The sequence below is a fragment of the Limanda limanda genome, chromosome 3, assembly GCF_963576545.1.
Source record: "Limanda limanda chromosome 3, fLimLim1.1, whole genome shotgun sequence".
Lineage (NCBI taxonomy): Eukaryota > Metazoa > Chordata > Actinopteri > Pleuronectiformes > Pleuronectidae > Limanda > Limanda limanda.
This window is the reverse complement of record NC_083638.1, coordinates 8,283,661-8,295,875: the sequence shown is the minus strand read 5'-3', so window position 1 is coordinate 8,295,875 and position 12,215 is coordinate 8,283,661. Positions and strand designations below refer to the sequence as shown.

At 47.2% G+C, this 12,215-nt stretch overlaps 1 protein-coding gene across 2 annotated transcripts in view; it reads left to right on the top strand.

Moving 5' to 3' along the window:
* nav2a (neuron navigator 2a) overlaps window positions 1–12,215 on the top strand; it is a 109,814-nt gene that overhangs the window by 46,042 nt on the left and 51,557 nt on the right. For both annotated transcript variants that reach the window (XM_061067861.1, XM_061067862.1), the window contains exons 8-11: window positions 3,668–4,898; window positions 6,620–6,729; window positions 6,820–6,928; window positions 8,027–8,455. In XM_061067861.1, coding sequence (XP_060923844.1) covers window positions 3,668–4,898; window positions 6,620–6,729; window positions 6,820–6,928; window positions 8,027–8,455 — 1,879 coding nt within the window. The remainder of the gene's footprint in view (window positions 1–3,667; window positions 4,899–6,619; window positions 6,730–6,819; window positions 6,929–8,026; window positions 8,456–12,215) is intronic.

The following is a 12,215-nucleotide window of genomic DNA, read 5'->3' as shown; positions in this document are numbered from 1 at the left end:
CTGTGTGTGTGTGTGTGTGTGCCCTCGCTGAATGAATAGCCTTCTGATGAGCTGTAGCGTCACTGTTTGAGTGTATTCATGTGGAGGAACTTTAAAAAGTTTCAGTCTCGGCACAAAGGCCGGCTGTCCCTCTCACTTTTTGGAGCACAATGACTGAGGTGAGAGAGAGAGAGAGAGAGAGAGAGAGAGAGAGAGAGAGAGAGAGAGAGAGAGAGAGAGAGAGAGAGAGAGAGAGAGAGAGAGAGAGAGAGAGAGAGAGAGAGAGAGAGAGAGAGAGAGAGAGAGAGGCCGGCCTCTGAATCCTCAACATGATGAGTAAGCAAAGACCTGCCGCCTCCAACTCCACATCGTTTGCACAGATTCCAAATTACACAAGGTTCCTGTAAATGAAATCAAGCTGACGAATCAGGTTGAAGTCGGCTCTCACATGCCCAAACACCACGGGTTGTAAAGCACAAACATCTTTTTCATTCTCGTATATTTGTAATGTGTGACTTGTATGTAGGCAGGGCACTCGCAGGTCAGGACTGAGAAGGTTTAGCTCCGTGTCTTGTGACCGGTGCGACCATGAGTTGGACGGGTTCTGAGAGCTTGTGATGTCTAAACAGTGTCAGCCGACGCTACCTCTAATGCATTTAACGCTGTTTTTTCTGTGTGTGTGTGTATCGGTGTGTGTGTGTGTGTGTGTGTGTGTGTGTGTGTGTGTGTGTGAAATGTGTTCACGCAGCTCGCTCCTCAAACCAGGTCCTACAAACATAAAGTGTATTTTGGTCTTTGAAGTCGAGGAGCAGAACAAACAACCGCCTTTTCACCCGAATTTGACATGCACGCACTTGTCAGAGTGTTGACACTTGTGTGAAATTACACGGTTTTCAGGTTGTCAGGTTAGTAACACACAGAAACGTACACTTTGAGTGTGACAGGCCGTGAAGAGCAGCTTGGAGGCCTCTTCCTACAAAGCCTGGATGTGATCAGGACAGAGCAGAGAGCAGTTTGACAGACCCTGAGACAAAAAGACCCCTTTATACAGAGGAGCCGTTACATTGCCATTAAGCAGATCCTTCATTACGCAACTTTTAGGTGTTTACACTGAACCAAACAGGCCGATATATGAGTGTGTGAGATTTTAGATGCGTGACGGAGTTCTGGATTCAGCGTCCTGTGCCTCTGTTCCACCTCCACACTGCTCGGCCTATAATGATGGAATATTAAAATCCCCCTCTATCCATGTTCGTACGTTTAATACATAACCACGAGGTGCAACATTCCCACCATGAACACGCCGTGTTAAAGCGTGAGGCGGGTTTCTATAAGGCCTTGGGTTTTTCCTCCACTGTCCTGTTCTGCTCTTTATCTTAAGCCTCCACTGACTGAAGCAATTAAGTAGTTTAGTTGTAAATACGAAAATTCTTCCAGCATGTTTCCCTCGAGCAGACGGAGGAACCAGCACAGTGAACGAGCAGCGGTTTGACTCCAGGCTGCACGGGGGGGTCATTAGCTCAGTGACCCGTTGTCAGGACATGTTCAGACAATTATTTGTTTATTTTTCGGAGGAGCTAATCTAATCTAATCTGGTTTGTCAAAGTGCTGCCAGACGAATATTAAGTCATTTGTCCACCGGGTTGTTTATCCATTTATTGTTGTTTATATCAAATCTCTTCTCCATCCTGTGGCCACTTCTGTTAAAGGACAAATGAAAGTGTTGGTGTTGACGCAGCAGAAAACACTTCCTGATTTGACATTATTTGGATTGACCTCTTGTCTGTTTGGATTCTGAGGTTCAAGCACTTCTGACCCGACACGTTGAAGATTGACCACTTGTCCCTCAGTCTAACTGGAGCGTGTCAGGGCCGGTCACTGGGTCCAGCAGTCCGAGGGTCCGGGGCCTCTCCGTGCCCCCCCCCACCTCCCTCCTGCCTTTCTTCCTCTGTTCCTTTTCTGACCCGAAGTCCGATCTGACCCTGTTCACGGTCAGCACGGCCCGTCCTCTGCTAGCCAACATCAAAGCTCCACTCGTCCCCGACCTGCGGTGCCAGTCCACTTACTCTCTCTCCGCCTGCTCCACAATCACAGCAGGTCCCCCTCTCGTCCAATAGGAAGCCGGCTATTAGCAGCCTGACCCACTTTTCCGATTGCTAACAGCTAGCACGGCTAATTGGGCCCTAATCACTTCCTAATGGCTGCATTGTTTCAGGCTGCTCTCACTAAACGCTAACCAGGGAGAGGAGACAGAGGCGGCGAGCGGGGGTGCCTATTTCCAATTAGAGCATGAAAGGCGCTGTAAAAATGAAATAAAGCAGAGGGTTAGTGGAGAAAGTGGTGAACAGGCGGGCTGAGGGTTTATCATTTATCCTATGTAAAGTTTGGCTTAATTAAATATGGATTAAATATTAATATGGATTTAATGGGGCTGGCATCAAATAAAGAAGCATTGGGCAAATCACAGAGAATTGGGTCGGATGGGTTGTGATAATTAATTGTTTGCCAGCCAAACTTACAGATGGATGGATGGAGAGATAAGAATGAAATTAGTAGAAGATAATAATTCAAAAAATTACCAATTTCCAATAAGTGCAAATATATATATAAACATGTAGAAACAGAAATCAGACAATACAAGCTTAATATATGCTCTTGAAAATATAAATATATCTGTCATGACCTTGACTTCTTAAAACAGGTTGATTTGTTACGGTTGAATAAATAACACAAGCACACAGCTGATCACTTGATCCTCATCCGGCAAAACTTCAGAGAGACCAACAACACTGGGGTTGTAAATACATAAGTAACATGTGAGACAAACAGCTGTTCTGTAAGTTGTTTTGAAAAAAGAAAATAACTTGAAAGACTCAACAAGTGACGTCTTGAGGTATTTATGAGCTTACAACGGTTGTAACAGAGCAGCACCAGTGACTTAAATATAAGTCTGTGTGTGGGTGTGTGTGTGTGTGTGTGTGTGTGTGTGTGAGTGTGTGTGTGTGTGTGCGTTGCAACGGAACTGTTATGATTCATTCCACCCAGTGCTCCCTGCACAGGCCCTCTCCTCTCTCACTGGCCGTTGGTGTTTGAATAGTCAAATGTTACTGGTCTGAAGCTCCAGCTCGACCTCCACCAGCTCTTAGTTTTCAAAGCGGGATCAGTGACTCACACACCGAGACTTTCTGCTCCTTCTGTCCTCGGTGAGTCTGCTGGTGGAGATGCTGCTGCTCCATCATCATCTCCAGGTTAGACTCTGTGTTTTGATCCTGTGTTTCTTTGTGAGGCGGGGGGGTGGGGGGGTGGGGGGGCTGCTGACCGAAAGCAGCCCATATAAGTCCAGGCCTTATACGTGCAGCAGCAGTGCTTCTTGACTCGACCTGCTTGGCGAGACTTTAAAGCACTTGAGCCTGCTCCTCTTTTGTTTTAATAAACAGCTTGTGATGGGTCCCCTGGTGCTGTTAGTGCTGAGGGGGTTTTAACAGTTCTGGTGGCTCGCCCGCAGCAGAGTAATGGCACATCTGGCTGTATCAACAGAGGCCACCTCCAGGCCCTTATAAGGCGACTTTGTGTGGGGTCAGAGAAGACTCACCCTCAGCATCTGGTTTCGTCTTCCTCTACTTGTTTCACCTGATCTGCATTTCTGCAACTCATTGTTTGATGAACTCTTTCTCTTTTCTCGATGCAGATTCCTCAGAGGGTTTGACCTCGCAGCCGTCGGTGATGACTGAGCATGCTCCGTCCTCCTCCACCAGCACCCCCGCCGCCGCCGCTACCTCCACCCTGATTCCTCCCTCGTCTTCATCGACGTCCTCATCCTCCTCGTCCACAGCCATTCCCACGCCGAACAGCAACAGCAAGCCGTGGAGGAGCAAGTCCATGAGCTCCAAGCACTCGTCCTCCTCCTCTCTGTCCTCCACCAGCACCCCCACGTCGGCCATGCAGTCCGTCAAGCAGGAGAAAGACACCTCCGGCAAAACGGCTGCAGCAACCGAAGCTCCTCCTCCTCCGAAGGCCGTCGCTCAGAAGTCGATGCTGGAGAAGCTCAAGCTCTTCAACAGCAAAGGAAGCTCCAAGTCGTCCACCTCCTCCAACGGAGTCGGGGCCCAGACTGAGAGTTCTGCCCCGGCTAGGCAGCTCGGAGCAGGGCAGGTGGAGACCGGCTCCAACACCGATCTCCTGGGACAAGATGAAGGTAACGTCCGACCGGGAATGAACGGAACCAGCAACGGTGCGGCTCCAGGAGCAGGAGCAACTGTCGCCACAATTGCCAGCAGCCCCAAAATCGCCCTGAGGGGAATCGCCCAGCGGACCTTCAGCCGAGCTCTGACTGCCAAGAAGAGCTCTGTCAAAGGCCTCGAGAAGGAAAAGGAGAAGGAGAGGGTGAAGGAGAAGGAGAAGGAGAGAGGGAAGGAGGTGGGGAAACGCGTCTCGGTCCCTGACAGGACGGAGCTCAGGGGAGAGGAGACGAAGGAGGAAGTGTCGCCCGTCACCGCAGACGCAGACAGCTCAAATAAAAGGACGTCTAAAATCGCCAGCTTCATTCCCAAAGGAGGGAAAGCGGCGAAGAAGGAGAGTTCCACTCCTGCACACAGCGGAATACCAAAGCCAGGAGGCAAAGCCCCGGGAGTGGGGGGGAAGGCCTCCTCAGTGAAGGAGGCCGGGGAGAGGCCTCGGAGCATGCGGTTAGGAGGGGGTCTCGCCATGCACCGCGGCCCCCTGGAGAGAGACAGGGACAGCAGACACTCCAGCTCTACCTCCAGCCTGGCCTCCAGCGAGGGCAAGAGCAGCGCCGCCCCTGTGGCCGGAGGCGGCACGACACAGAGCACAGCCAGCAACACGGTCAGCGTGCAGCTACCTCAGACCCAACAGCACCACAGCCATCCCAACATGGCCACCGTGGCACCCTTCATGTACAGGTGAGAGGAGGCAGCCTAAATCCTGACTGAGCACTGATTCTCTGTGGTTTAAATCTATTGTATCTGCAGTTTTAACTTTGTATTTGTCCTTTATTTAATCAGGTAGGTCCCATAGAGATACAATATCTGCTCTGCCATGTGTCCTGGTCAAGATGAGCAGCAATGACGCAAAACGTTTAGAATATAAATCCAAGCATGGGAAAATAAAAGGAAATGTGCTATTATTAAAATATAGTAAAGTAAAAATAAAGTACAAACCAAAAAAACTGAAAACCAAAAGATTGTAGGAAAATATAGACGGTTTTGTTGCCTCACACATTTAATAGCAACTTTTTAACTTAAAGAAAATCTCTTAAATTCTCAGAATCAGGTCCAGAAATTTGAAGAGTGAAGCTGAACTGTAGATCAGTTAAAAAAACTAAGAAGTTATTAAAAAACAGAGTTTATCTCCAATATTTTGCAGGAAACTTTAAAAAAAATTAACAATTCTAAACAGAGTTTGGTGGATTTGTTACAGCAGCAGCTCTTCAGGTTCAGGAAGCAGAGGATCATGGGTAATACCCAGCGTTCAGTGGGGTTTCAGTTCAGTAATCGATACACTTTTCTCTACCTGAAAACCATTTCTCTGACTGAATGAATCATCACGTGTGGCTGCAGAATACGATTATAAATTAGATAAAGCACATCTATGATTTTAATACAAATTGGTGAATGAACCTCTAATTACTCTGGTGTTGTGTAGCACTGTAAATTACAAACATGACACAGCATCTGAAAGCACAACATCTGGATGTAGCCATCTGTGGACTGTTAACCAGGAATGTCACATCTGTGTTTGTCCGTGTGTGTGTGTGTGTGTAGTGTGTGTAGTGTGTGTAGTGTATTGTCTGTGTGTGTGCACAGTTTCTGGACAAACACGTGTGGCTGTGGTGCCTCTGACCTCTGTCCTGGTCCCAGTGTGATAAGGAAGCAGGTTCCTCTGCCTCTCAATGAGTCTTTTCTAACAACCCCTCATTAGCCTCTTGACAAGTTCCTGCCGCCCCCCCCACCCCCCATCATCAGGCCTCAGAAACTGTATACCTGTCAAATACCATTACCGGCAGGATTATACCACCTCCACCTGTCAGAAAGGGGATGTCATAAAGGAAAGTTAGGAATGTGCGATCAATGATTTTCTCTCAACTGCTTAAAACACTGATGAACTAGAACAGCCCGCGCACTTGAAGGGTCTGAATCTGTGTCAGAAATAAGGATTTTAAGTCTTGTAAGCACATTAAATAACCTCAAAGTGTCAAGTAGCATTAAGTCAGTTTCCCAGCAGTTTAAAAAAAATCAGTTTACGTGTCGTGTGAGTTGTGTAGCGGTGCAGGAGGCTGTGGTTTGTGTGTTCAGTCGTCAAACAGGACAAAGTCTGAGATCAGGCAAAGACCAAAGTTTCCGAGGCGTTCGAACGTCATCCTCTCAAAAAGCCTCCAGCGCCACCGCACTGTATTGATTTTATCCTTCAAAGATAAACTTTACTGGCATTTGGGGCTTAGTTAGCCTCCGTTCATTTTGGACCCGCGGTCACAAGACCTGAAGCAGATTTACTCCCTAATCAGGTTTATCCCTCTTTCGTGACAATTTTCTGGATATTAGTTTCCTGCTAAATGCACAATAATTCAGAATCGATGATTTCGCCACTTTGATCCCTCGCACATTCTCTTTCCCCCCCCACCCAGATCCCAAACAGACGACGAGGGAACCGGCAGCACTGAGGGAGGCTCGGGGGGGAGAGGTGGAGACGTTGCCTTGACCAAGTCCGGCCAGCCCTCCATCGAGGACCTCTCAGGTAAGGGGGTCACTCTCAGATCTGTCTCAGTTCTTTCCTCTCATTTCAGTGAACGTGTCTGAGGTTGATTTATCTGAACGTCTCCCTCAGGTGAAGATCCAGAGACGAGAAGGTTGAGAACGGTCAAGAACATTGCAGACCTGCGGCAGAACCTGGAGGAGACCATGTCCAGCCTGAGAGGAACTCAGGTCTCACACAGGTACAGAGACTCTCATACTTTTAATAACTTGTTCTGACTTTTGAAGAGGGGTAGAGGTGAAGAGTGACTTTTACAAACCTCTCAACAAGATTATCTCACTTCTTTAACAGGTGCATTTTATCGAAATGCCAAAAAAACTGATTAACGTTTGTAATTTAAAGGTTTTAAAATAGAATAAACGTAAAAAATATGTAATTACTACATGTTTTTTCAAGTGGGAAACTGTTAGTATATCAAGGGATTGGAGAGTTATTGGTGATTTATCAAGTAAAGTAGAAATAAGCTTTTTAAACATGCTGGTTTTCTCTTCGCCTCGTCAGCATAAAGAATTAAGAATTGTATAAAACTGTGGGAAACAACACTCCACTGTTTGGGGATCATCAAAGTGCAGCGCCTCACAATAGGCTGAGCGGTAAACAGGTTAAATCAGGATAACTGACGCGGATTTTAGCCTGAACCGCCTCAGCTCAGCAGACTGTGTCCGTCCAGGTTTGCAGGTTTTATTACCCCCCCCCCCCCATGTCATCTCGTCCTTCTTCTGTTACTTTGATCGACTTTTCATGTCGTCTTTGATTCTGGCTTCAGCTCTGATCACGTTCCCGCCTGCGAACGCTCGACCTCGGCTTTGGCCTCACATCTCAGCTGCGTAGGTTCATTTGAGGCTCTGCTGAAACGTCTAATATCCTATTTTATGTTTTATGATGGAACAATAAATCAAATTTCTGTGATACCATACAGTTTTCCACCACTCACTTTGGTATTTAATTTGCCTAAACTATTTATTAATGCGAAATATTGTGAGAAATAGAATAAATAGTTGATCTGGATTTGATGCTGATTTCAAAGTGTGATCCTCACTTGAAATTATGAAACTACAAACTGAGGTTTAATATCAAGTCTTAAAACCATCTTTGGAAGATCTACCTTTCTTTAGATGGCTTCATCTCCAACTACAACCAAAGAAGTTTTGGATTAACTTGTTTTGTGCTTTTACTTTTTGCCTCGATCAGTTTTGAGTGGCAGCTGGTTCCCGTCTTGTCTTTTGGTTTCTTGTAACAGATCCTGATTCTGTCTCTGTTTCATTCTCTCTCTGCTCAGCACCTTGGAAACCACCTTCGACGGCAGCGTCACCACAGACATCAGCAGCAGCGGTGGCGGCGGCTGCAGCAGCAACAACGGCGCCGCTGGTCGCAGCATCCTCAGCCTCACCTCTAGCCGCCCCTCCCTGTCGTCATGGCGACTGGGCCAGTCCAGCCCTCGTCTGCAGGCGGGCGACGCCCCCTCGTTGGGGAATGGCTATGGTGGGCGGGTGGGCAGCGGCAGCAGCCAGGGAGGACGCTACCTGTACCCCGGGCACCTCCGACGGCAGCTGGCCGGCAGAGGAGGAGCCATCTGCAGCGTGGAGCTCGGAGACAGAGCCGGGGAGGACCTGGACCTGGACGGCATCGCCATGGAGGTCACCGGCTACATGAGCGATGGAGACGTGCTGACCAAGAACGCTGCACGCACCGATGATGTCACCAGCGGGTGAGTGGAATATACACTGATGGTCATTAATAAACTTACAAGTTGGTGAGGAAATTGCTAAGACTGAAACAAGAATCAATAAATCTAAAAGTCAGCCGACAGAAAGTTAACAGGTTTGTTCATTTGGCTCCAAATCATAACATCAGCTTCTCCATGATGAAGATGATGATGAAGATTGGCTGATTTCCTCTGTGTGTCATACACTGCGGTTACATGTGTCCGATTGGAACCCGATTTCTGGCGTTGTCGGGTTTCAATCGAATATCCATTTCATGTAACTCCACAAATCTAGATTTCTTGTGTCCGACTGAAGTCGGATAACCACCCCCAGATAAGTAGATCGGATTTGGCTGTAGTATATCGGACAACGCGCGCATGTAACTCTGGAAGCTAGACAACTGGAGATGACGTCTTTGCGCATGCTTGAGATCCTGTCCCCCCCCCTTCCTCCCTGGCCGTGACCCGGACCATTCTAATCAAATGCGCCGTTCGCATTCGCAGTACTCCTAGAGTAAACATGCACAACATCATGTAGAGGGACGTAGCTTCACCTTGCTCTCCGTTCGTCATCTTTCTCGCATGCTGAGTTGAAGGCTGTTGTTGTTTTTTGTTGGTAGAAACCACTAGCTGTAATGACAACAGCGCCACCTATCGTAGCGGGGTATGAAATGCTTTCGGACAAGAGTCGGATTTCTCAGTGCCATGTACCCTGAGATAGAGCAGTTAACCCCCCATGGATAGAGAAACCGGGCTTCAGCCGAAATCGTGTTTATGCCATCATGTAAACGTCGTGAGTGTGTTGTAAATAGAACATCTTTCAACTTCCAACTAATTTGAAGACGTCACCTTCAGCTCTGGGAAGTTGTGACGGGCATTTTACACAGTTTTCATATCTTAAAGAATATATTTCAATCAAAAAAATCCATCTAATAAACAAAAAATAAAGACAGAAATGATGAAAGAAAGATAACAAACTCTGAGCACTCTAATTTGTATGTGTTTCATTTGATCCTATGGCTGAGTGCTCTTGAATGCCAGCTTGCCAGAAGAGGGCAGTAGTGCCTTGCTCACAGGCCTCACGTCTCAGCCTTGTGTCAGATGATCTCCCTCAGTTTAGCATTGGCAACTTTTTATTCTCTTAAAGCTCAGATCCCACCAGTATCCCATCGCTCTGTGTGCAGATGCAGAGACACCGATCACCAGTTTATTTGCTCCCTCAGAGCCGCTATCCATGTTGCAACAGGCCTCCTGCATACCTGGGCTGTAGCACTGTGCAATTTAAACTCCCGCTGTCATCGGTATTATCAGATGAAGCAAATACGCCGCCTTCAGGTGGCGTATTTGCAAACATCCAGCGACAAACACACAGGGATCTGGTGATAGATGTTAATGTAGAAAAAGATTCTGTGTTGTCAGCAAAACACTTCCTCTGACCCTGATGCACTCGCACTGATTCACCGGCCCTGAGGCGTCCGGACGAGTCAGAGGAGCTGAGTGTTCCTGAAGCACTCGAAGTGTTTGAATCAGACAGAGGCTGAACCAAAGCCACACCTGGACAGGTGAGTGATGGGACCAGGTGGAAACTGGATACCCAGGCTGGTTTGGAGGGGGAAGTCGAGATGATCTGATGTCAGATCAGCAGATTTCAGGTGTTAATGGTCAATTTTTTTGTTAGAAAGTGTGAAAAATGCCAACCGCAGTTCTCCAGAGCTCAAGGTAACATCTTGAAAATAAAAAGATATTTAATTTCCACTGGAATGAAGCAAAGAAAAGGAGCAAATCCAGAAATTTGAGAAGCAGAAACCTGCTGGTTTTGTATTTTTCTGTTCTGTCTGCACTATTGTATATTTTGGCGATTTTTCTGACGCAGACTGAAGAGATATGGTTATTTTTCACTGGATTTGAGTTGTTTAAATTGAGGATGGATGGCACCTACAGATTGAAACTGCATTGTAATCTGTTGAGTGTGTTAGTGTGTGTGTGTGTGTGTGTGTGTGCGTGTGTGTGTGTGTGTGTGTGTGTGTGTGTGTGTGTGTGTGTGTGTGTGAAACATACACAACATGCCGGGTGTGTGTATTCGATGCCCTCAGCTACATGAACCCAGGGGACAAAGTTGATGGATGTCTGCTGAAATGAGCTTTTATTCCCGTGGAAGCTGGTGTGTTTGAGGGGGTGGAAACTGCAGAGGCATTAAGTGTGTTTGTGTGTGTGTGTGTGTGTGTTTGTGTGGATGCAGGCATGTGGGTGTGTGCATGGTGGGTGGAGCCGCCCTGTGGGTTAACCATTTAAAGCCGACACAGACTGATAACCTCCCCCTCTTCCTCACGTCCTCAGGACACGGAGCAGTCGGCTCGATCACAGGCGTGTTAGCATCAACTAACTGGTTCTTCCACACTGAGCTGGGATGTTTACCTCGAGAGGAGGAGCTGGTGGTTGTGTAGCAGCAGTAAACTGTTTCTGTTCAGATGTTTCTCCGACAGAGTTCGACGTATTAAACAAGACATTCTCTCCCTCACCTCTGCTGGGGTCGGACTCTGAACTCAGATCAATCTCAACGTGTTAAAAACTCCTGGATCCACTCGTTTATCCAGATGTGCTCCAAAATATAATGGTTTAATAACCTTGGGTTAAGCCCCACCCCCAATTTAATTTGACGGAAGTGCTTCTTACTAACAATCAGATATGAAAACATTGGCAGAGGTTAAAAGAAAATAGTTTTCAATGCTAGGCGCCACAAATTAAATCGAAACCAGTCTGCTGGGTATTTACCACCAGTGTTAAATGAGGATTGATCAGCTGTGTACGTATTTATCAAAACAATCTGTAGAAGTATTCATCATTCATTCCCCAAAAATGTGTATTCCATGTTTTTAGCATCTTAAATGTAAGTGTTTGCTGCTTTTCTTTGTTTTATAACAATGTAGAATCAATATTTCTTGGTCTGAAGCAATTTAATGACATCACCTACTCCTCTGGGAAATTATGTTTCAAACTAGAATGTCGCTCAGTAGAGTTCAGATCTCCACCAAGGCCCAGCAGTCTATTTGGATCTGCAGCACATTACACACACACAGCTCTCACAATGTTAAGGAAAGGGAAATAAAAACAAAACTCTGTTAATCCTTCTAACAAACAAACAAACCAAAACATAACCTCCTTATCTGAAGTAAACACATCTTCCATAGACAAAGAGATTCATCCGTGATTTGAGGAAATAATTGAGGGATAATTGATTTGCTCAACTTGTGGTGATGGTTGATTTGTTTTTGTCTTAGAATCTTGTAACACAACAACATGACAGACGACACCAGGTTCCTCTGCCGTTGTTTCATTCAGACTCCAACCCCCCTCCTCTGTTTCTCCTTCTGGCTTAACTGGCCCGTGAGGATGAGGAATCCCCCCCTCCTCCACCACCACACCAACCACACCCCCTCACCTCCTTAGCTTGTGGCTATGTTGACTCCCTCCCTCCCTCCTTTCCTCCCATCCCTCCTCCACCTCCACCTCCACCTCTCTCAGACAGACATGTGGTGCAGAGAGAGAGAGAGAGAGCGGCTGCATTCCAACACTGAGCTCCCACAGAGCGACTCCTTCTCTCCTTCTCTCTCGCTCTGCACATGGACGCTCGCTCTCTGGCTTCACTGACAGCCGGCGCTCACCTGTGATCTCACCATGCTCCGAGGCGCTGCTCTCACCTGCTGAAACCACCCCCCCCACCCGGCCGGCAGCAGATCGGACTCACAGGAGCAGACCTGATAAC